At 36.8% G+C, this 22,577-nt stretch overlaps 1 protein-coding gene across 1 annotated transcript; it reads right to left on the bottom strand.

Annotated features, from left to right (window-relative positions):
* Positions 1-17,276: 17,276 nt before the first annotated feature.
* On the bottom strand, positions 17,277-17,957 carry LOC149227900 (uncharacterized). The gene has a single exon (XM_089380614.1). It carries the CDS (start codon positions 17,955-17,957, stop codon positions 17,277-17,279), a length of 681 nt encoding a protein of 226 aa, XP_089236740.1.
* Between the last annotated feature and the right edge of the window lie 4,620 nt (positions 17,958-22,577).

Below are 22,577 nucleotides of genomic sequence, written 5' to 3'. Positions count from 1 at the left end.
CTCATAACAAAGAGTATTTTATATTATCCCACCTAATTTTCCAAATAATAAATTGAAAATTTGCAATAACTTTCCTAATATATAATTTATAAAACACTTCTCTATATAAATTTTTATATAATATTAATATTTTTTATAAATATTTATATAATCTCTCACTAATGTAATTATTATTTTTATCATTTTTATTTTCTCAATATATTTAAGAAAAAGATTGATCACTATTTTTATGAATATTATTTTTTAATATATTAATAACAAATAATAAAATAAATCATTTTTCGAAAAAACTAAGTACAATAATTTATGATAATAAGTATCTCAAACCATTGTTCTTTCCTATATGACAATATTAGACTGTAAGGTTAAATAAAATATAATAACAATGTATGGTAATGCATTATAATATAATAATATATTTTACTCAATACTATATAGATATTTTCATGTTATGTGGATTGACTTTTGATATTTTAGTGGTGTGTTCTTATTATGACTTTTCTAAATAAATTAATTATTTAATATGACTATTTAATGTAATGAGTGCTAAGTGGACTATTCAAAAATCATGAGAAATTAGTCAATTACAACTACCTCTCATGGAAATAGTCATAGATGAATGACTTACTTAACACAGTTGAATTCCCAAAATGATATCTAATATAATTTAATTGTTAATAGTAATAAATATAATAATTAGTCATTATTTATAAAAATGAATGAATTAATTACTATTATTTAAAAAAAAAAACATTTCACTTAAATTAAGGTGGTCCATAAAAATATATATTTCTATTTTTTTAGATATTTTTTAATATTAAAATTTAATCTTATTGTACTTAAGAACCAAACTAGATTCATCTTAACTCTTGATCTACCAAGTGTCTAGAGGATTAAATTTATTTTTTACTTTAAAAGAGGTTTACATCTCAAAAAATTTGATCTCTCTGGTGCTTGGTAGATCAATAGTTAAGATGGATTTGGGCTAGTTTAATATATATATAATGTTTTTTAATTTATTTTTATCAAGTCAAAATGTTAAAAATTATACCATACTGAGATCAAATGTTTACATAGGAGTTAAGTTTATGTATGAACCAAAAAAATATTATTTTAATAAAAATTGAATTGAGTGAGGAGAAATCTTGGATAAAATATAATATTACAATATTTATTACCACCCTCACCCAATAAAAAGTGCTCAGAAGTTGGGAAACACTAATTAAAATGTAATATTATTACATTTTAATTTTTCCCAATATAACCTAGTAAAAAGTGGATGGAGGTAGGCAAAAATATTAGATAAAATGTAATAATTACATTTTTCCTAACATTCCGCCCCCCTGAAGATATCTACACAAATTTCCAATGCAAACATATCAATAAAAAAGTTCAAAAATATTAGATAAAATGTAATAATTACATTTTTCCTAACATTCCGCCCCCCTGAAGATATCTACACAAATTTCCAATGCAAACATATCAATAAAAAAGTTTTACCTTTACAAGCTACATGGATTCAACACCATCATTTTCTACAACTCATTATGTATCTAAATATAACATCAAACTAAGATGGAACTCCGCTAAAAGTTTTACCTTTACAAGCTACATGGATTCAACACCATCATTTTCTACAACTAATTATGTATCTAAATATAACATAAAACTAAGATGGTCATTTTCTACAACTAGTTATGTATCTAAATATATCATCAAACCAAGATAGAACTCTACTAGAAGTTTTACTTTTACAAGCTACATGGATTCAAAGCCATCATTTTCTACAACTAATTATGTATCTAAATATAACATTAAACTAAAATGGAACTCAACTCTGAAATAGGTTATATTCCACATGACTACCATGAGTCATTTTTATTTTTATTTTTTATTTTTTTATTTTTTTATTTTTATATAGTTATTTTTATTTTATTTTCACAAGTTAAAATGTTTACATTACACATTTCTAGCATACTATATGCATTCGATCTTAGCTCAATGAAGGAATCACACATGCACACACACACACATATATCAAGTCTGATGTAAAATACAGGTGAAAATTGAAGTATTTTATTTATGGTCGACATTTTTTAAAGTAACATTATTATTATTATTAGGTAAACAACATCTATAGCACCCCATACACACACATATATCTTAGTTTTTTTAATGTAATGTTACTTGACAACATCTCCATCATGTATTGGGTCGTAGAGCCCTAGAATTTACCTTAAAACTAAAATTGTAGTCTCAACCTTCTATATTTTTTTTACAATACCCACTCTCGTTTATATTTCATCATTATTAAAGATAAACAAAATTAAGATGGTATCAAATATCAAACTGTATTTAATTTCATACATGAAATTATATAGAATTAGATATGTAGTAAAAATATATCAAGTAAACAAATAGTCCAACTAATAGATGAAATAGCTCTTTTTGAGCATTTTTCATAGTCATTGTTATTCAAATTCCGATACATATTTTTTAAAATAGCAAGTTTAAATTGTTTCCGCATTCAAAAGTGTATTTTAAACAACAAAAAATCACAGTCTCCCTAGAAACATATTGTTAGATTCCAGCCAAAAGACCATTTTGTCTATTAGTTAGACTATTGATCAAATAAATATTTATGTTGTAGTTTAATTTTTTGAAGGATTTTGGGCATATTTTTTGGTCCAATTTGTCCAAAATCCTAAAGGAAATTATTGGAATCAAAAGTTTGATGTGTGAAATCAACGGTTTTACATGATAACAAATCCATTTATGCACTCACAAGATCTAACATAACCAAAAATTCTTTAGTCTAGTCAGGCCCAAAACTCCAAAACATATAATAGTTAGACAATGTCAATATTTATTGGGCAGATACGCGACATGAGGGAAATATTCTCATAGTTGTAAATGAGAGTGTAAACATTTAAATGTCACTTCAATATGGGAGAGATGTTGTAATGTTTATAAAATGAAACATTAAATCAAAAAGTAATAAGAATAAAACATAATGTCAATTCAAGAAAATAATAAAAAATAAAAAGTAATAAAAATAAATTGATTCAATTCAATTTATTATTATTATAATTTTGTTTTTATTAATAAAATTATATACAAATTTAAACAAAAAATCATAATATGTATATCACATCAAAATAAATATAAATAATATTTATTCATACGTGTAATCATCATATTTCAAAACATATAATATTTTTTTCCTATGTCATTCATTGATCTCGGATCGATGAGTGCTATGTCTATGGAATATTTGTACCAAGTGGATCCACCATGTAGAAATTCCTTGTAGATTCAAACGGCTAATTGTAATTTACTCAAACAATAGACTTGAATCTACTATACTCATCAGCAGAAACAATTTAAACAATCGCAAAATCACGAAGCATACAAGAGAAAGAATTCAATCAACACATTACACAATGGTTTCCTGGGGAAAGACACAGTTAAAGACCCCTGCTATCTTTATATTGCATTAGTCAAAAAAATATGAGAAGATTACAATGCTTTTTCTCAAACCCAAGCAACCTTTGCACTATCTCTATCTGTCTCACAGCTTCCTAGACAAGCCTAGGCCAATACTTAACCAATTTCTCGCTTGCCCAAGTCCCTATTTCTGTGCATTGTTTCCTTGGGAATTAGCCCCCTATTAATTAGGGAAATTCCTCAAAGGAATTGCGCAATCCATCATAGACCTTCCTCTGACTGCATGCACCACCTGTACAATTCAGATGATTATACAACTGATAGTACATTGTCCCTGAACTCCAATCTCAACTGGGTAACTCTCAGATCTGACATGCATGAGTTATTTATGAGTGAATCATCAGTTAACTAGTTGATCACTACAAACAACACCACATTGCTAGACCTCCCACTAGTTCCTCCAACAGTTGGAACTAGTTTAACTAACTTTAACTCAATTAAATTGAATTAATTAATTACAACTCAAAATAAACTCAACCAGGGCTCTTATACAGTAAGAGACACTCTACATGACTCAAGTTAGACCCTCAACTTGAATTAACCGATCCAACTAAGTCAAATTAATTTAGTTAACTAATACAAGTTGTCATGTGATGTGGAATTACAATTTTATTCCTAATTTAATTCAAGGACAAAATTAAATTAAGATTTTCTTGTTGCATTTTCAACACTCCCTCTCAACAAGAAATGGATTATCTGCTATCTCGATCCTACCTCTATGAAACTCGAATTTGCATCTTGACAATTCCTTTATCAAAATATTTGCATCGTGTTTCTTTGTAGGAATGTACTCCAGAAATATGATTCTCCTCTACACACAATCTCACAGATGGTGATACCGAATGTTGATATGCTTGGAACGATCATGAAAAATTGGATTCTTAGAGAGTTTGATACAACTCTAATTGTCACAATAAATCACTGTAAGATCCATCTCTTGAACAAATAACCGAACTAGGATCTTCCTCATCCAGATAGCCTCACAAGTTGCTTGAATAGTAGCCATGTACTCTGCTTCTGCTGAACTAAGTGCAACTGATTTCTGCTTCCTATTGTACCAAGAAACTGTTGCTGACCCAATACTAAAGATTCCCCCTGATGTGCTCTTCTTGTCGAATGGACTCCCTGCCGAATCTGCATTTGTGAAGCCTTGCAACTTCACTCTCTCTGTCTATTTGTACCAAAGACCAAACTGAGTGGTGCCTCTGAGGTATCTCAACACATGTTTAGATACCTTCCAATAGAGTTTGGTCAGCTTAACCATTGCTTGACTAAGCTGGTTAACTGCAAAACATATGTTCCGTCGTGTCTTCACCAAATACATAAGTGAACCCACAAGCTACCTGTAAATAGTAGCCTCCGTGACATCACCTGAAGTAGCATCTTCCTTCCTCCAATTCCCTGCTAGAGGAGTCTTGATGAACCTCATCATTGGGTAATTATATGGCCCTTAATTCACCTCCTAGCTTAGTAAAACCAACTATTATCACAACTTATTGCATGCTTTTGATTATATTTTGTTTATGAGATGAGTTAGAGTTGGATCTTTTGCTTTGTGGTCTAATGTGCATTTAATGCAAGATTAAAGGATAAAAGCAAGGAATTTTGGCAAAGACCTTGGTCAAAACTCGAATGGGACAAGGGAGAGGAATTATAGGAGGTAAATCCTCCTCATTTACTACCCCCCCATTCGAATATTCCTCCATCAACTCGGAGTGCAAACAACCAAATCATGAGGACTAGAAGGCAGTCGAGCAAGTGAAAGTCAAAGTACTAGTTTATCTCGAGTTTGGGAGTTCAGCCTCCCTGATTTTAAGGAAGTCATTGGAGACTTTAGATGTATAAGTAGAGAGGCCTAGGACCTCAGTAGGATTCGGATTTTTGATTGTAAAACTCTACTCTATTTTCGAGTTGCAAGACTTGTGACAGTTTTTATGTAATCCATGGTTTTGATAATAAGAATGAGTTTTGTTTTGAGCCAGCACTAAGTTAACTCAGAGGGTTGAAGCTCTTGGGTTAGGGCCCAACCCTAGCAGCCAAGGCTCCTCTTTATTGTACATGTATGCTAGCATAGGTTCATGGTTTAATTGTTCATTTTCTTAAGTAGCGGCATTTCCATTACAACAGTGTAGAGTAGATTGGTTGTGTTTTAGTTTGCTTCCATTTGTGCCTTCTTTCAATTAGCAGGTTAGCAAGGATAAAAATATCCCCATAAGGTTGTTAGCAAGTGTCTCGGCCTCACCTCCTCCCTTTGGGACCATGACTTGAGGAAGAGACCCTTCAGCAACCCCAAAAACACAGATTTCTAGTTCTTGCATGAGCTTTGGAGTTTGTTGTCTTGATTCAGTACTTGGTTCATTTCATTGTCATCTTTTCCCATCACTCTCTTTCTGTAATAATATCTCACTCATATTCTCATTTCCTTCAGCACTTTCTTCATGAATAATATATGCGGAAGCTAATAAATCACATCTTAATCAGATTATACCCGAGGATTTCATTACCATCCGATCCACAACAAACCTAACCAATCATTGTCAACCGCGTGTCGCATAACTGACGTATTCATTTCAACTTTTGACTTTAGGCACTGCAAATCTCCATCGTCAATCTGTTTCTCTTGAACCAACGACTATCGCACAATCTCGCGTAAAGTCTTGCACGACTGATATCCAATCGAGGGCGCGCAAGAAGAGTGTTTTTCTCGTGCTACATGTCACCCACTTAGGCTAATCACATGAAATTTAGGAATATCGCTTACAACTCTTAGGGTGCGTGAGATATTGCTTACCACCTATGAAGACCGCTCCATCGCGTCACCTGCTCACCAACTAGCTTGGCCGATCTCCACCGTTGATTAATCCCGCATGATCCAACGACTATCACACAATCTCGCGTGAAGTCTTGCACGACTGATATTCGACCAAGGGCGCTCGAGAAAAGTTGTTTTCTTGTGTTACGTGTCACCCATTTAGGCTAATCGTGTGAAATTTAGGAATTTCGCTTACATCTTTTAGGGTGCGTGAGATACTACTTACCACCTACGAAGACCACTCCATCATTCTACACGTTTTCCACCCTTCTATCGACACGTGACTTGATGTGATCCATCCATCTATTAATGTAATCTCTTACGATAAGATATCCGCCTCTCATCTTCCGTTAATCCTGTTCATTGATCTGACTGATCCAATGGTTCCTATGCACTATTCCTTCATTACGTCTTCCTTTCACTGGTTTTGATCTTCGATTGCTCTTCCGCTTGACTCCTTCCCGAACTTTGTTCGGCATATTATTTAAACGTTGCCACTCCTGAGCTTTGATTTGGTTATTCAATCAGACTCGAACATTGTCCAATCATCGCAATACTCCTCTGAGCACCGTCCTCTATCTCAGATTCTCTTTGAATTCCCTGCACACTTATGTTATGCAGAATTACTCTAATCCACACAGTTCATAATTCAATTACTCAATACACACCACACAAACTCAGAAATCACACTTCTATGTTAATAAATAAATATTTACACAAAAAGACCAAAAAAAGTGAAAACAGATTTAGTTTAGTTTCCTTGCTTACACATTAGTATGGTTTGATGCTCTTTACTTCTGTAACTTAGATAGCAACATTAGGTTAGTGTTGATTTAGTAATTTTGCTTAGCATAGTTGTTTAAATGGTTAATTAGGATATGGTGTGATTTAGCATTACATGTTGTTTTCTTCATTACTGTAGTAGAGTAGCTCTCTTAGAATAGATTTTCTCTTCTTCCATCAAAGAATCAAGCTTCTTCCGACTCTATAGAAGTCTGGCTTGGAACCCCTAGGGTCTCTCGCCAGATGAACAGTGACAACAGGCAGGACCTTCACTTTTACTTGTGCATATATCACTGTCACTTCCAAGTTTATATGAACCCCAGGTTGATAAGTAAAGTTGGTAGCCCAGGAGTTGTATCATCCTTGCTGCAATACTGGTGCTCATAACGTTTTGGCGTCGTTGCTAGGGAGGTGTCTGAGTAGAATGTGATTACTACTTTCTTTTCTTCTATTTCTAGTCTTCAATTTTCTGCCATTAGTTTATTTCTGCAAAAGTAATCTAGTAGCTTCCTTTCTTTCAGTTGTCATTATCTGCTTTCCTTTCCTAGTTGATTCATTTCTTTTTACTTTTGCAAAAACAAAAAAATATTTTCATTAGGCATATTTAATTTCAAAAGTAGAAAATTGCATTGCATTATAGTTTTCATTCAATCATAAAAACAAAAACAAAATTCTCCAACACCAACCCACCCCCCCATTTGATCACATGGTGCAGTAAGAGCCATATCAACATTCACTTTTGCAGGTAGAAGAAGAAGATGACAAAGAATGTAGAAGAAATTGATGGTGATGATGATGATGAGGAAGATCCTATCGGATTTCTTATTCAATATACTGATGGAAGTGTGCAAATGAAGAACATCCCTCCATCTTTTCTTCCAAAATTTCATGGTCTAAGGTCAGAGGATCCGGAAACCTTTCTCTTTGAATTTGAGATTGATTGTAGATCTTATGGTTACTTATTAAAAACTCAAAAATTGATATTGTTTCCAGCAACATTGAAGGATGGAGCTCTTAAATGGTTCATGAGTTTAGGGACTAATTCAATAAGATCATGGAATGATATGCAAAAGATATTCCTAGAAAAATATAAAAATCATGATCTTAAAGAATAAATCTTTAGAATAAGTCAAAGAGAAGATGAGAGTCTAGAGGATCTAATAGAGAGGTTCATGTATAATCTTAAGAGGGAAAAACTACATCATTTAGGATCCGACACACTAAAATACCTCTTACTTAGAACAATTAGGGATGAGTGGATTGATCTCCTTAATCTCATAAGTAGAGGCGATGTATATCAATTATCATTTGAGGGAATTTGTGAAACATGCAAACACATATCAAGAGGAAAAGCAAGAGTATGTAAATCATCGTCAAGATCGGTAAGTCAAGCTAAACTCGGAAATTTGTTTGATGATTTTAAAACAAAAATTCTTAGCAATCTAACAAACAAGTGGAAATGTTAAGAATGCAAGATGAAGGAAAAGAAAATGTTGATTTTTTTGTTGCAAAATCACATGATGTTAAACATTGTCCATCATTGCCAAGGTTGAAGGAATTTTACCAAGAGGGAAATCGAGCAAGTTAATTGGCAATGCAACAATGTTATGTAGCTCCAAGAGGACCATGACAGCCTATTCACCTTGATATGATGCAAGAGCCTAATTCACAATTTCAAGCTTATGCATATCCACCTCAAAGTAATTGGAACACACCCTTTCCTTGGCAACATTGGCCATCTCAACCCCAAAACCAATCTTGACAACAAGGTTGGCAAGGAATTTATGAGAGCCATCCACAATATCCCCAGTATTTTCCTCAATATCCTCCATACCAAACTCCATGTTATCCTTACCATTCACCTCCACCACAACCACAACCCTATCCACATCCATATCAAATATACACTCCCACTCAACTACTTGTACCACCATTCCCAAGCCCACACATTGAAGTAGCTCAACCCACTTACAATGCTGAGGTACAACACTTCCAAACATCTCCTCTTGAGATCAATGGTATTCACCATAGCTGAGGAAGAGTATTGCAAAAAAGAGATCATCTTGATATCATTGAAGGACCACATCCAAAAGAAGAAGATTCAAATAAGAAGACCACAGAACCATGGGCTACGATTGATGAAGAGTAGACATCAAAATCAAAGATCGAGAGAACTCCCTCATGGTTACCATCAAATCCTCCATATATTCAAGAGAGAAATTAGCAAAAAGAGGAATATTTGAAGGTCATGACTCATGGTAGAAGAAGACATGAATAATGATCCAGATCACCGAAAGGACCAAGGACATAACAACTATATTGAAATATGGTTCCAGACATTCACTAAGTTGCAGCATCATTCTCTTCCTCAACTATGCTTAATCCTTTCAAAGTCAAATCATTTGGTCTCTGAAATCCAGGTACATGTCAACGGATACATTTCAAGCCTCCACATCATTTTTTCTGTCATCTTGATGTGCACATGGCAACATTGGAAGTATTCTTATACTTGAAAGTTATTTTTTTTCAAGTAGGGTATGGTAGAAGAAAAAAAAAAACAAACAAACAAACAAAACAAAATGAAAAATAAGAGAAAAAAATAAAAATCTCAGGTGAAAACATCCTTTGAGGCACCTCAGATTGGCTCATTGATTGAAAACCTCCATGAGGTAGTCAATGGGTTCGGAAAAAAAGAAAAAAAAGAGCAAAAGAAAAGAAAAGATCCTAGGTGAAAACCCCCTTTGAGGCGCCTAGGCAGACCTACTAGTTGAAAATCTCATTCAGGCGGCTAGTAGGCTTAGAATAAAATATAAATAAAAGAAATCCTTGCTCCATGCATCTCTTTGATAAATGCATGTACTCTCCAACATCTGCAAGCAACAAGAACAAGTTGGTACCCAAAGGAAAATTGGTCAAGCCTAGTCAAAAGAAGTCAAATTTTGACTTTCCCCTACTTCGCAAATGCTCCAACAAGGCCAAGGCCATGTCAATCCATCACCCTCATCTATTTTCACCATCCACCCATCATTCTCAAGCTTCTACCACTCATTTTCCTTGCTGTCCTAAAAAACTACAGGATGCTCTGTTTTACTACAAGATACAAAAATACATAGAGTAGAAATTTATTTTTTCCATAACTTGAAAACCATGCATCCATTTCCCAAGTTGTTTTAGGGGGAGATGCATATGGATGATGGTAACATGCTCAAACAATTTCAGCAAATCCCAGTGCATGGTTTCCAATAAATTGGCCTCCATCACCTTCAACCATTTTTAGATTTTCTCAAGATCCATGCAGACTTTCTATCTAGGATGAATCTGCCTACAGGTGAAGAAGGAATGGTGGATGACTAGTTATCAGACGAACATTTGTTTGCTATTTTAGTTCTCTCCCCATGTTTTGCTAATATAGAAAACTATTTGGTATCAGCACAGTTCCCACCAAACTTTCCCTCCAAAGAAAAGAGCAAGATAGTCAGGAAAAGCGCCCCCTTCACCTAGATTGGGGGCAATCTTTTCAAACTTGGCCCAGATCAAATCTTGAGAAGGTGTGTAAGGGAAGAGGAAGTTTTTGACATCCTTTTGACCTGTCATGATGGGCCTTGTGGAGGTCACTTTGTAGCAAAGAGGACAACATTCAAAGTGTTATAAGCAGGCTATTATTGGCCCACTCTTCATCAGGATGTGAAAAAGTAGATTAGTCGGTGTGATCGGTGCCAGAGGATGGGAAAGCCTACTCCAAGAGATGAAATGCCCCTACAAACTCAAGTGACTTTCGAGCCATTTGACAAGTGGGGCATGGACTTCATTGGGCCTATCAACCCTCCTTCAAAGCAAAAACAATACATTATTGTGTGCACTGATTATTTGACTAAGTGAGTTTAAACCAAGGCGATTAAGGGAATAACATAAGAGAAGGTGGCTGAGTTCCTAAGGGAGAATGTATTCTACAAATTTGGGTACCCTAGAGATCTTCAGTCACAGACACCTGCAAAAGCCAAGAAACCATCAGTAGATAGTAGAGGAGGAAGAAGAATGACCATGCAACAAATAAACAACGCAACACCTCTGATCTTTGACAACTGTAACATGGCATCGAGACCACGGGTAAGTATCCCGCTCACTCACTCATATGCATCATTTAATAAAAAGTTGTAAGGGTTACTAGGTAGTTGGTTTATAAGTGAAAAGGTGGCCAGTTAACTTGGCCACCTTCATTTAGTCATCACATACAAAACCGAGTGTCCTCTCACACGTGGCTACAATCAACTCAAAAATAGAGGAGGAGTAGGGAAAGAAGTGGTTAACTACGGATATATGAGGTGGGAGTTGATTACGAGGAGTGGGAATGATGAGGTGGTAGTGGGGATCAACGGTCCAAAAATGGCAATGTACCTCTGCTGCCACACACCACCTCACCCCAAAAATCCATAAAGGGAAACAAAACATCGTTTGCATGCATTCCACCTCCTTGAAAATCCCTCACTCAAGTCGCTCTCATAACTCTGGCCACCCACCGGAAGCAAGGATCCATCGTTCTACCTATAGTAGCATGCACAGGAATTCCTACAGGAACAGTCTACAGGAGCAGTCTACAGGATACACAGAGGTAGTCTATAGGATAGGCAGAGAGGGGTTCAAGAGGGAATATCATGAGAATTTTCCACTGCCACCATTCTAAAGAGGTAGGATCTAAAACTCCATCCCCATTTACAAGCAAATGAACTAGAAATTCTCTAAAAGCTAGTGGATATAACAATTGTGGAGGTGAATTACATACATAGGAAACTCTGTTTTCCCCTGAATGTAAAATTCTTGTGTCAAACCTCTCATTTCCTCCTCAAGCCTCACAAGAAAGATGACAGGAGGGTTTAATAGGAGAGAACCCACAAACACTATGAGGATACAACAACATCCCCAAGTGCTTGAAATCTTTATAATACACCAATGGATGAGGTTTTTCGAAAAATTCACAGGGTATGATGATGAGGTGGCTCAAGAATTTGCTCATTCCCTCACTCCACACAACAGAATCCATGCCACTATTATAGTTAGAGGGCTCACTATAGATCTCACCCTAGAGCTCATCAGTAGGGTCACCACACTTTCCCTAGGAATTCCATGGAGAAAAGAAGACAAAGCAGATAGTTAGGTGGCAAAAAGGAAATTCTTTTTAGAAGGTGAAGAACCCACAGAGGATAAAAATGGAGTAAGGAGGGACTTTCTGCCATACACATGGAGTGAGGTAGGTTACCAACTCATCAAATATATCTCATGTGAGGGTAGATACAATGTTGTTTATGGCTACCATTTTAGGATTCTTGAAAAATTAAGATTTGGGGTAGAAACACGAGTTCACCAAGCCTCAACATACCCTATTTCTTGTTGCAATCACTCATAGACTCCAGTAACAAAGTAAAGGAAGGGAATTCCCAAAAATTGGCTCACCATGGGTTGATCAGGATCCTCATTGAGGATTCCCTCCAAAACCTCAAGATCCCTATAACATGGCCAGTATTCAGAGACTTACCAATAGAGGATGACATCAAAACCCTCACCTATGATGTTAGTCCTTCTGTGAGTGAGGAGGAGGAAAAACAAGAAGAAGAAGATACAGAGCTAGATGGGGATGACATGGATGAAGAAGAAACTAATACATAGGAACATGACGAAGTAGAGGAGGAAGGGGGATATAAGAAGGAGGATGAGGCTGAAACAGAGGAGGAAACTAAGGAAGAAATCGATGGAGATGAGAAAGAACAGCAAGAGGAAGAAGATAAGAAAAATAGAGAGGAAGAAGGCATTGAAATAGAAGAGGAAGAACACAAGGAGGAGTCACCTAGGGTGTCTCCAGAGGCCCCTGAGAGGGAGGCGGCAACTACCCGCACTACTCTCAGCACCCCAATCAAGCAAAAAAGAAAAAGAGGGAGGCAAACCCCTTTATATTTCAGAACAAGAAAGAGCACAAGAATCAAACAAGGGAAGACACAAATATCAACAAAAATCCCTATTGAGATTGAAGATTCTCCTCAACCAAGAGAAAAAATGCCTTCCCTTAAGTCACCAATCACCTATGTAAGGAGGCCTAGTACCAGATCAACTTCCTTAAAGGGTAAGGCCATCCTACAGGATCCACAGAAAAACCTACAAGAAGCACAGAAATTGGAAAGCAAGGTAGGGGAGCAGCAAGAAACAAAAGAGGAAGACCCTGAAACAAAGGAACCAAGTCCCCAACCTAACCTAGACTCCTATTACCGGTTTATTAAAGGAGGTAGGGTGATACCTCAAAAATTTTCCATCCCATTGTTTTTCAAACTTAAGAAGGAGAGGGCCAGAACCCACCGATGGATGCAAATCACCAAGTCAAAAGGGGTGGAAGACATTGGGCACATGGAAGAGAAGCTCAACAAAATGGGAAAAGAACTAAGTGGCTTAAGGGATAGAGAAGCAATAATGAGAGATCAAATTGAGAGGGAAAATGCATGGTTGAGGGGAAACTGCAGGAAAGGGAGAACCAACTAGCATGTATGGCTAGCCTCTCCTTAGAGGCCATCCAGTGAAGGATGCCAGCTAAATCATATGCTCTTTACCTCAAAGAACAATGGATGCAGTTTCATATTAAAACACTAGCACAAAGGGGCACCATGCCATTTCAGGACTATAGGCAGTTTATTTATCTTTGTGATCAAAGTACACTAGAGGATAGGGCCAAAATGGCTGAGATTTACTAGCAAAACATGGCCCTCACAGATATGAATGTTTGGGATCCTAATGTCGAGCTAGGAGATCTACAATTAATGGCTTTGGCATCATGGATGAACCATGAGGAGTCAAGGGTTGCAGAGATGAAAAGAATATTGGCCAAAGAGAAAAATGAACCTCTTTTCATCAGAGCTGAACAATCAAATCCCATGGCCCTAATCAGCACCCATAATCTAATTTCAAATGATCCTCAGCTGGCACCTAGATATCTTGCTACCCAAGAGCAAGCAATTTCACATTTTGAGGATATGTTTAGGCTACTAGGAGATGATAGTATACATGCCTGCTTAAGGAGATGGAACACATTGCCACATAGCTTGAAGATCATAGAATATCACTCCCCTCAAAGGTTAAGAGAGGCACTCAACTGGACACCTATGTATAAGCAATCAATGCAAAGGTTTAAGGTCAATTGAATAGGCCTAAAACTAAGTCCACCACTACTCTTAGGGATGCTATAAGGGAGAAAAGAAGAAGAGGAAAAGAGGCAGTGGGAATAAGTAGAAAGGAAAGCGGGCTTCTATGAACAAGAAGAAGAGACCACAACAGAGGCATGGGATGTCAGAGAGGCTACCAGAGCCATGAAGGACATGGACATTGACTAAGTTTCTTAGAGGATGAGCAACACTTTTGGTAGGGGGGTGATGATGAGCCTCATCATTGGGTAATTATATGGGCCTTAATTCATCTCCTGGCTTAGTCAAACCAACTATTCTCACAACTTATTGCATACTTTTGATTATATTTTGTTTATGAGATGAGTTAGAGTTGGATATTTTGCTTTGTGGTCTAATGTGAATTTAATGCAGGATTAAAGGATAAAAGCAAGGAATTTTGGCAAAGACCTTCATCAAAACTCGAATGGGATAAGGGAGAGGAATTATAGGAGGTAAATCCTCCTCATTTACTACCCGCCCATTCGAATATTCCTCCATCAGCTCGGAGTGCAAACAACCAGATCATGAGGACTAGAAGGTAACCAAGCAAGTGAAAGTCAAAGCACCAGTTTATCTCAAGTTTGGGAGCCAAGCCTCACTAATTTTAAGGAAATCGTTGGAGACTTTAGATGTATAAGTAGAGAGGCCTAGGACCTCAGTAGGATTCAGATTTTTGATTGTAAAACTCTACTCTATTTTCGAGCTTCAAGACTTGTGACAATTTTTTATGTAATCCATGGTTTTGATAATAAGAATGAGTTTTGTTTTGAGACAAAACTAAGTTAACTCAGAGGACTGAAGCTCTTGGGTTAGGGCCCAACCCTAGTAGCCAAGGCTCCTCTTTATTGTACATGTATGCTAGCATAGGTTCACGATTTAATTGTTCATTTGCTTAAGTAGCGGCATTTCCATTACAATAGTGTAGAGTAGATTGGTCATGTTTTAGTTTTCTTCCATTTGTGCCTTATTTCAATTAGCAGGTTAGCAAGGATAAAAAGATCCCCATAAGGTTGTCAGTAGGTGTCTCGACCTCACCTCCTTCCTATGGGACCATGACTTGAGGAAGGGACCCTTCAACAACCCCAAAAAAATAGATTTCTAGTTCTTGCATGAGCTTTGGAGTTTGTTGCCTTGATTCAGTACTTGGTTCATTTCATTGTCTTCTTTTCCCATCATTCTCTTTCTGTAATAAGGTCTCACTCATATTCTCATTTCCTTCATCACTTTCTTCATGCATAATATATGCAGAAGCTAATAAATCACATCTTAATCAGATTATACCCGTGGATTTCCTTACCGTCTGATCCACAACGAACCTGACCAATCACCAACCACTTGTCGCATAACTGACGTATTCATTTCAACATTTGACTTTAGGCGCTCCAAATATCCACCGTCAATCTATTTCGCTTGATCCAATGGCTATTGCGCAATCTCACATGAAGTCTTGCACGGCCGATATCTGATCGAGAGCACACGAGAAGAGTGGTTTTCCCGTGCTACGTGTCACCCACTTAGGCTAATCGCGTGAAATTTAGGAATACCACTTACAACTCTTAGGGCGTGCGAGATATTGCTTACCACCTATGAAGACCGCTCCATCGTGTCACCCGCTCGCCAACTAGCTTGGTTGATCTCCATCGTTGATCAATCTTGCATGATCCAACAACTATCATGCAATCTCACATGAAGTCTTGCACGACCGATATCCGACCGAGAGCATGTGAGAAAAGTGGTTTTCCCGTGCTACGTGTCACCCACTTAGGCTAATCGCGTGAAATTTAGGAATTTCGCTTACATCTTTTAGGGCGTGCAAGATACTGCTTACCACCTACAAATAACGCTCCAACATTCTGCACGTTTTCCACCCTTTTGTCGACATGTGACTTGATGTGATCCATCCAGCTATTAACGTAATCTCCTGCGATAAGATCTCCACCACTCATCTTCCATTAATCTTGTTTGTTGATCCGACTGATCCAACGGTTCCTGTGCATTGCTGCTTCATTATGTCTTCCTTTCATTGATTTTGATCTTCGATTGCTCTTCCTCTTGACTCCTTCCCGAGCTTTTTTTTGCGTATTATTTAAATGTTGCCACTCCTGAGCTTTGATTTGGTTATTCAATCAGACTCCAACAATGTCCGATCATCACAATACTCCTCTGAGCATTGTCCTCTCTTTCATATTATCTTTGAATTCCCTGCACACTTATGTTATGCAGAATTACTCTAATCCACACACAGTTCGTAATTCAGTTACTCAATACACACCACACAAACTCAGAAATCACACTTCTGTATTAATAAATAAATATTTACACAAAAAAGACAAAAAAAGTGAAAACATATTTAGTTTAGTTTCCTTGCTTACACATTAGTATGGTCGGATGCTATTTACTTATGTAACTTAGATAGCAGCATTAGGTTACTGTAGATTTAGCAATTCTTCTTAGCATAGTTGTTTAAATGGTTAATTAGGATATGGTGTGATTTAGCATTACGTGTTGTTTTCTTCATTACTACAATCGAGTGGCTCTCTTAGAATAGATTTTCTCTTCTTCCATCAAAGAATCAAGCTTCTTATGACTATATAGAAGTCTGGCTTAGAACCCCTGGGGTCTCTCGCTAGATGAATAGTGACAATAAGAAGGACCTTCACTTGCACTTGTGCATATAGCACTGTCACTTCCAAGTTTGTACGAACCCTGGGTTGATAAGTAAAGTTGGTAGCCCAAGAATTGCAGCATCCTTACCGCAATATTGGTGCCCATCAAGTCTCCATGGGTTTGTTTATCTCCATGTGTAACTTCTTCAGTGTCTCATTGGCATACTTTCCCCGAGAGACAAATAGTTCCTCATCTCCTTGCCATACTTCGATACTAAGGAAATAATGCACGAGTCTAGGTCCTTCATCTCGAATTCTCTTGCAAGATCCTCTTGCAAGATTTTACCAGCTTCTCATCGCCTCTTAGAATCACGATTTTTTCTCAAGAATGAGTTTCCAACACCCTTTACCATACTTGGCAACATCCTTTTTCAAATTTTCTTCTTCAATGACACTCCATTTGGTAGGCTTTCTCCTACAAGCAATATCAGCTGCAACCCGTGGATGCTTCAGTGGTGAAAAGCGCCTTGTAGCGGGAGTAGGCAGACGACCTTTCCTTGAAGCTGATGGAGATATTTCCTCTTGACTGTGAATTGAATCATCTCCATCCCACTCATATGTCCGGGCAGTTGGATTTCTATCCATTAAGCTACATTTTAATCGTTCACTATGACATTTTCCATTTTGATGTCCAACCCCTCTTGCCTCCAAACATTGGGCCTGATTATCCTTATCATTGTGAGTCTTCTGTAATAAATTTATGTCAACTTCATTGGTTAAATTTTCTAATTGTTCATTTCCATCTACTGGAGTAGCAAAAGGAACACTTTCTTTCATGGACACCTGACCTTCAACAACTCGCAATGCATCAGGCAATGGATTCTCAACCCGTGAATTCAATTCTAAAATACTTTTTCTAAGACAATCTTGTGTTTTGATAAATTCAGGAGTTAATTTATTCTTAGATGGATGTGTTGTCCTCGACAAAAGCATCCTCTGTTCATTCACAACATCAGTTTTTGATATTCCAGTATCTTGAGCAGCTATCATTGTCACTCCCTTTCTAATTATGCCATCTGGACTGGAAATTTCATTTTCTTCTAAATTGATGAAAGTGTGTCAAAAACTTGGAACTTTTCAATCAGATAAGGGTTGACCATTCCAAACATCAACTAATTCTATTGTTCTAGAGGAACAAACTTGGTTCTTTTTTGCGTTAGATGCCATTTTCCTCCTTTCCTTTCCTTGACCAACATTTAAGGGTGCAAGTGTAAAAATACCTACGCAGAACCTGCTGCATGACAACACGATGAACACCAATTGGAGGGGAGAAATATATGCATGCCTTTGTTGCCATGGAGTTCTTTTTGGACCTGCTGTGTGAAGCCAAAAGTGGAGAAGAACATGTGAATGATTATATATTGTTTCATGGGGAATTGTCCGGTATAGAGAATTGGCGGTGCGAACTCAGTTCACTGGTCATTATTCTTTGCCCCAGATAGGAATTTTCAAGGCTAAGAAAACAAATGGCATGATTAAATAAATGGAAGCCAGATCAACGCAGAATATGTCCTCTGATTTTTAGAAGACCACAGTGTTGAGTATGTTAAAGTGCTTAAAAGGAGAAAGTGCACTCTACAGGTGGAAAATTATGCACTCAAACAAGTAATTTTCAGAATTCCAATTTCTCCTACAGATTTTAATGCTTGAGTTTTTAAGTGGGCATAAGTTAGTTAAAGTATGGAGCTTTTGGAGAGATAAGGCTACGAAAGTTTTTTTTTAAAATCATGATAAAGTTAATGGAGTAATAAGGGCATGCTTTTTGTGGAGTGATAAGGTAAATTTATTTTTGTATTTGGAGTGATAAGTGAAAGTCATTATTGTAATTCAAAGTAATATTTTACTTTGAGAGCAATTGAGTCAATGCAGGTAGTTTTTGAAGACAATTTGCTTCCAAAGTTTGCAAGTGTGACATTCTCATTGAGAAGTTTCCATGACAAAGTTGTGACATTGAAGAATGATGTACTCCAGTAATTAATAAAATCATAATTTTTGGTGGTGATTGTGTCCTAGATCCGCCCAAAATTGAATAAGGGGATCTTAGGTACACCATGTGTAATGAATGCGTGTGCATGACTTGTGTTTAGATTATCAAAATGCTCTCTTTGTATTATGCTTAAACAACTACATGCACATAAGCAAGCTTAAGTATAAGAATGCTTAATCAAGCTCTTGTAATCAAGCTTAAGTACACAAGCACAAAGCGTCACATCATCAACTTGATAAGATGATCTTCCAAGCAAGCACATTTCACATCATGTAATCAAAGCAATCAAGTTAAGGACGCTACAAAATCAAGCATTTCAAGCCAAGATGACATCAACATCATCAAAACTTTTTGTGTCACTTGTAGATAAACATTTTTTAACTAAATTATATGGGTGCATTCTTAGTTGTAACCGACACCCTAATTTGAATTGTTAAGGTGAACACATTAAGTCAAGTAAGTCTTAAATTGAGTCATCAAGATTGAACTTGTCATTTGTCTCTTGGGTGCATTTTCGACAGTGTTCGACACCCTTCCTTTTTTAAAATCAGCGCTTCCAGTGAGTCCGTTCAAGAAAGCACAAAGCATCAGTAATCAATCAAGCAAGTCATCTAGCAAGCAATTATCATCAAACGAGTGTGAATTCTAGTATTCTATTCTTCAAGTGAGCATCAAATCAAGCCAATGTTTAATGCAAGTGCAATATGCAATAAATCAAGGGAGTGTGTCATTCAAACAACAAAGCAAGTGAGCACGTCATTCAAACAACCAAGCAAGCGGGCGTGTCAAAATCAAGTGCGGAAGTTCAAAGCACAACATATACAACAAACGAGCCAGTGTGAAGTTGATTGAAATATTCACAAAGTGTCAGTGAAGCATTCAAGCAAAATGATCGTCATCAAGCGAGCGTGAAATCAAGAGTTCAGGCAACCAAGTTATAAAACTCTAGCAAGTGTTTAAAGCATCAACAATAAGCAACAGTACAAGCGAGCCTAAATTCAAAGTGAGCAAGCTAACATGGCGACACACATTCAACTGTTCCAAATTCTTGACAATTTGATTTTATCATTAGCTGGCGACATGGTGAACATCAGCAAAACAACTCTTGCTGATATTCAAGTGCATCTTCAACATGCACATGAAATGATTGAGTTCCTTCAACTGTAGTCGCAACTACAAAGAACTGAGTTGCTAGAGAAGAGTGATGCTTCCAAGTATTTGAACAATACAAATACAGTTGATGATTCCAAGTCACTGATCCAACCAAATTCAAGTGTCGAAGTGGTCCTTGATCTAGTTCAACTTTCTTCCAAACCAATCATCAAGCCATGGGAAGAAATCCAAAGTAACTGAAATCATTAAGGCTTAGGATATGTTAAAGATGACGCCAAATTGCATATCCCAAATTATTCAAGGCCCATTAAGTTTGTCAGTGCAGGGTTTCTTGGACAAATCACATTGGCTAGTTCTGAGAAAGTTGAAGACAAACAAAAATACACACAAACTGAAGTTGCAGTCAAACCAAAATCCCTTCATTGTCAAAGAACCGGTCATCTGGAAGATCAATGTTTTGATCTCCATCCTTGTCACCATTGTGGCAAGTCAAATCATTCATCAGCACAATGCAGCAAACAACAACAATCAACCAGATTGAAGATCAATTATTCATGGATTGATCCCTGGGAATGGTCATCCACGGTCAGAAGATTGTATAAGTTTTACAATCGAATTCACTCACACATATTGTTGCCAACAATAAAAATGAAGATGGTACTCTCGTGCAGTTGAACGGGGGAGTACATTAGTGAAACACTCCTACACCTAATGAGGGGGAGTTCAGAAATAATTTGAAGAAGATTGTCTCTACTTTTAGCTGACAAAGGGGGGAAAATGTCAATAAAATTGACAATGGTTGTCAGATTGAAAGTCTCAACAACATCAGCAAAGCAGCCAGTGGGAATTTTCATCAGCGAGTGAGCATCAACAAATTCACAAGTGGGTGATCGACAACAAATTCAGTAGTGAGCAGTTTTCAAACACAACAAAAGCAACAGTGAGTTGTTTTTCAACGTTTTCAGCCAGTGGGTGTTCATCATCAACAGATTCATCAATGGGCGTTTATCAACATTTTGTTAGTGGACAAAGAATGCTGATTGAAAGCAAAGGACATATGGATCCTTTTGCAGCTTGGCACATGTTGGAGTTGTCAAGCAAAATTTCAGAGATGACTCAGACTTACAGCTGACTCATGTTCTCTTCGGATTAAAGTTTTTTCAGCATCCAAATTTGGTGGTTTTTCAGGCAGCGTTTTTGAGGATCAACATGAGAACTTGGAAGATGGTTCCTCGTTCTTATTTTGGACCTTTCATTGAGGGGGGGAATGTTGGCCTCACTCTCATGTGATGAAAACAATTATAAGTCCAAAATAATTAAATAAATTAAAATCATGAATGTTAGGATTTAATCCTACCTTTCTAGATTGAGTTTGTTCCTCATGGGTAGGAGTTAGTTTAGGCTTAGTTGGTTGAGAGATTCTCTTCGACTAGTTAGGCTCCTAGATTAGTGTTTGGTTGAGAAATTTACTCAACCATAGTGTCCAAGATAGACGTACTATCTTGAGACAAACTTCCTTATGTATTTATTTGTACTATTATCATTATTTGTACATTGGATTACATGATGAGAGGAATACAGTAAGGCTGAGGCCTTTTCCGCCATTTCTATGTATCTAGTATTTTTTATGTGTATTAATTTTGTTTAGTATCCTACAAGAATTAAATCATTAACATATAAACTATACTCAACAATTTACCTTCAACCACAATATGGTAAAGGTTCACATCTGCTTCACTTTTGGTGAAGCCCACCCTAGTGAAATCGTTGTCAATCCTAGTGTTCCAAGCATGGGGTGCTTGTTTCAATCCATACAATGCTCACTTGAGTCTCCACACATGTGGCTCTCTGTTCAAGGTGTCAAATCCTTCTCATTTCTCAATGTACACCTCTTCCTCAATCAATCTGTTGAGGAATGTTGTCTTCACATCCATTGATGTATCTTCCATCCCATCCACGTTGAAAGTGCTAGAATAGATCTGATTGAAGATTACCTTGGTATTGGAGAAAAGGTCTCCTCGCAATCAATTCCCTCCACTTGAGAGAACAATCTGGCCACAAATATGGCCTAGTGTTTCTTGACACTCCCATCTGCTGCTCGCTTTACCTTGTAAAGCCATCTGGAACTCACCACTGACTTGTCCACTGGTCTTGGGACCACTTCCCAAACACTGTTTCTGATAATGGAGTCATACTCCTCTACCATGGCTCTACTCCCCAATAATTGTTTCTGATAATGGAGTCATACTCCTCTACCATGGCTCTACTCCCCAATAATTGTTTCTGATAATGGAGTCATACTCCTCATACAAACTTTTCTCCCCTTCGTTCTTTCATTTGAATTGTTTATTGTTTCCTTCTTTCACACATTCTTTTGGAAATATATTTCTTCTAGTCTTCGATTAATCCACATCTCCTTCTCCTTAAAAGCTTTAACCTTGCACTATTTAAGTTTTCTGGGTAGGTTTTGAGTTTATCTTCTCTTCCATCCTTCTACCTTTTTTGTGTTT

Source organism: Pinus tabuliformis, chromosome J (assembly GCF_031772625.1).
Source record: "Pinus tabuliformis cultivar Carrire ecotype Pingquan chromosome J, CPIR1, whole genome shotgun sequence".
In the NCBI taxonomy this organism is placed as follows: Eukaryota; Viridiplantae; Streptophyta; class Pinopsida; order Pinales; family Pinaceae; genus Pinus; species Pinus tabuliformis.
Note: the sequence above shows the minus strand (reverse complement) of the source record. Positions and strands in the feature narration are given on the sequence as shown.

Excerpts from the sequence above, each read along its gene's own strand:
- LOC149227900 (XM_089380614.1), bottom strand. The coding sequence starts at position 17,957 with ATGATAGCTGCTCAAGATACTGGAATATCAAAAACTGATGTTGTGAAT.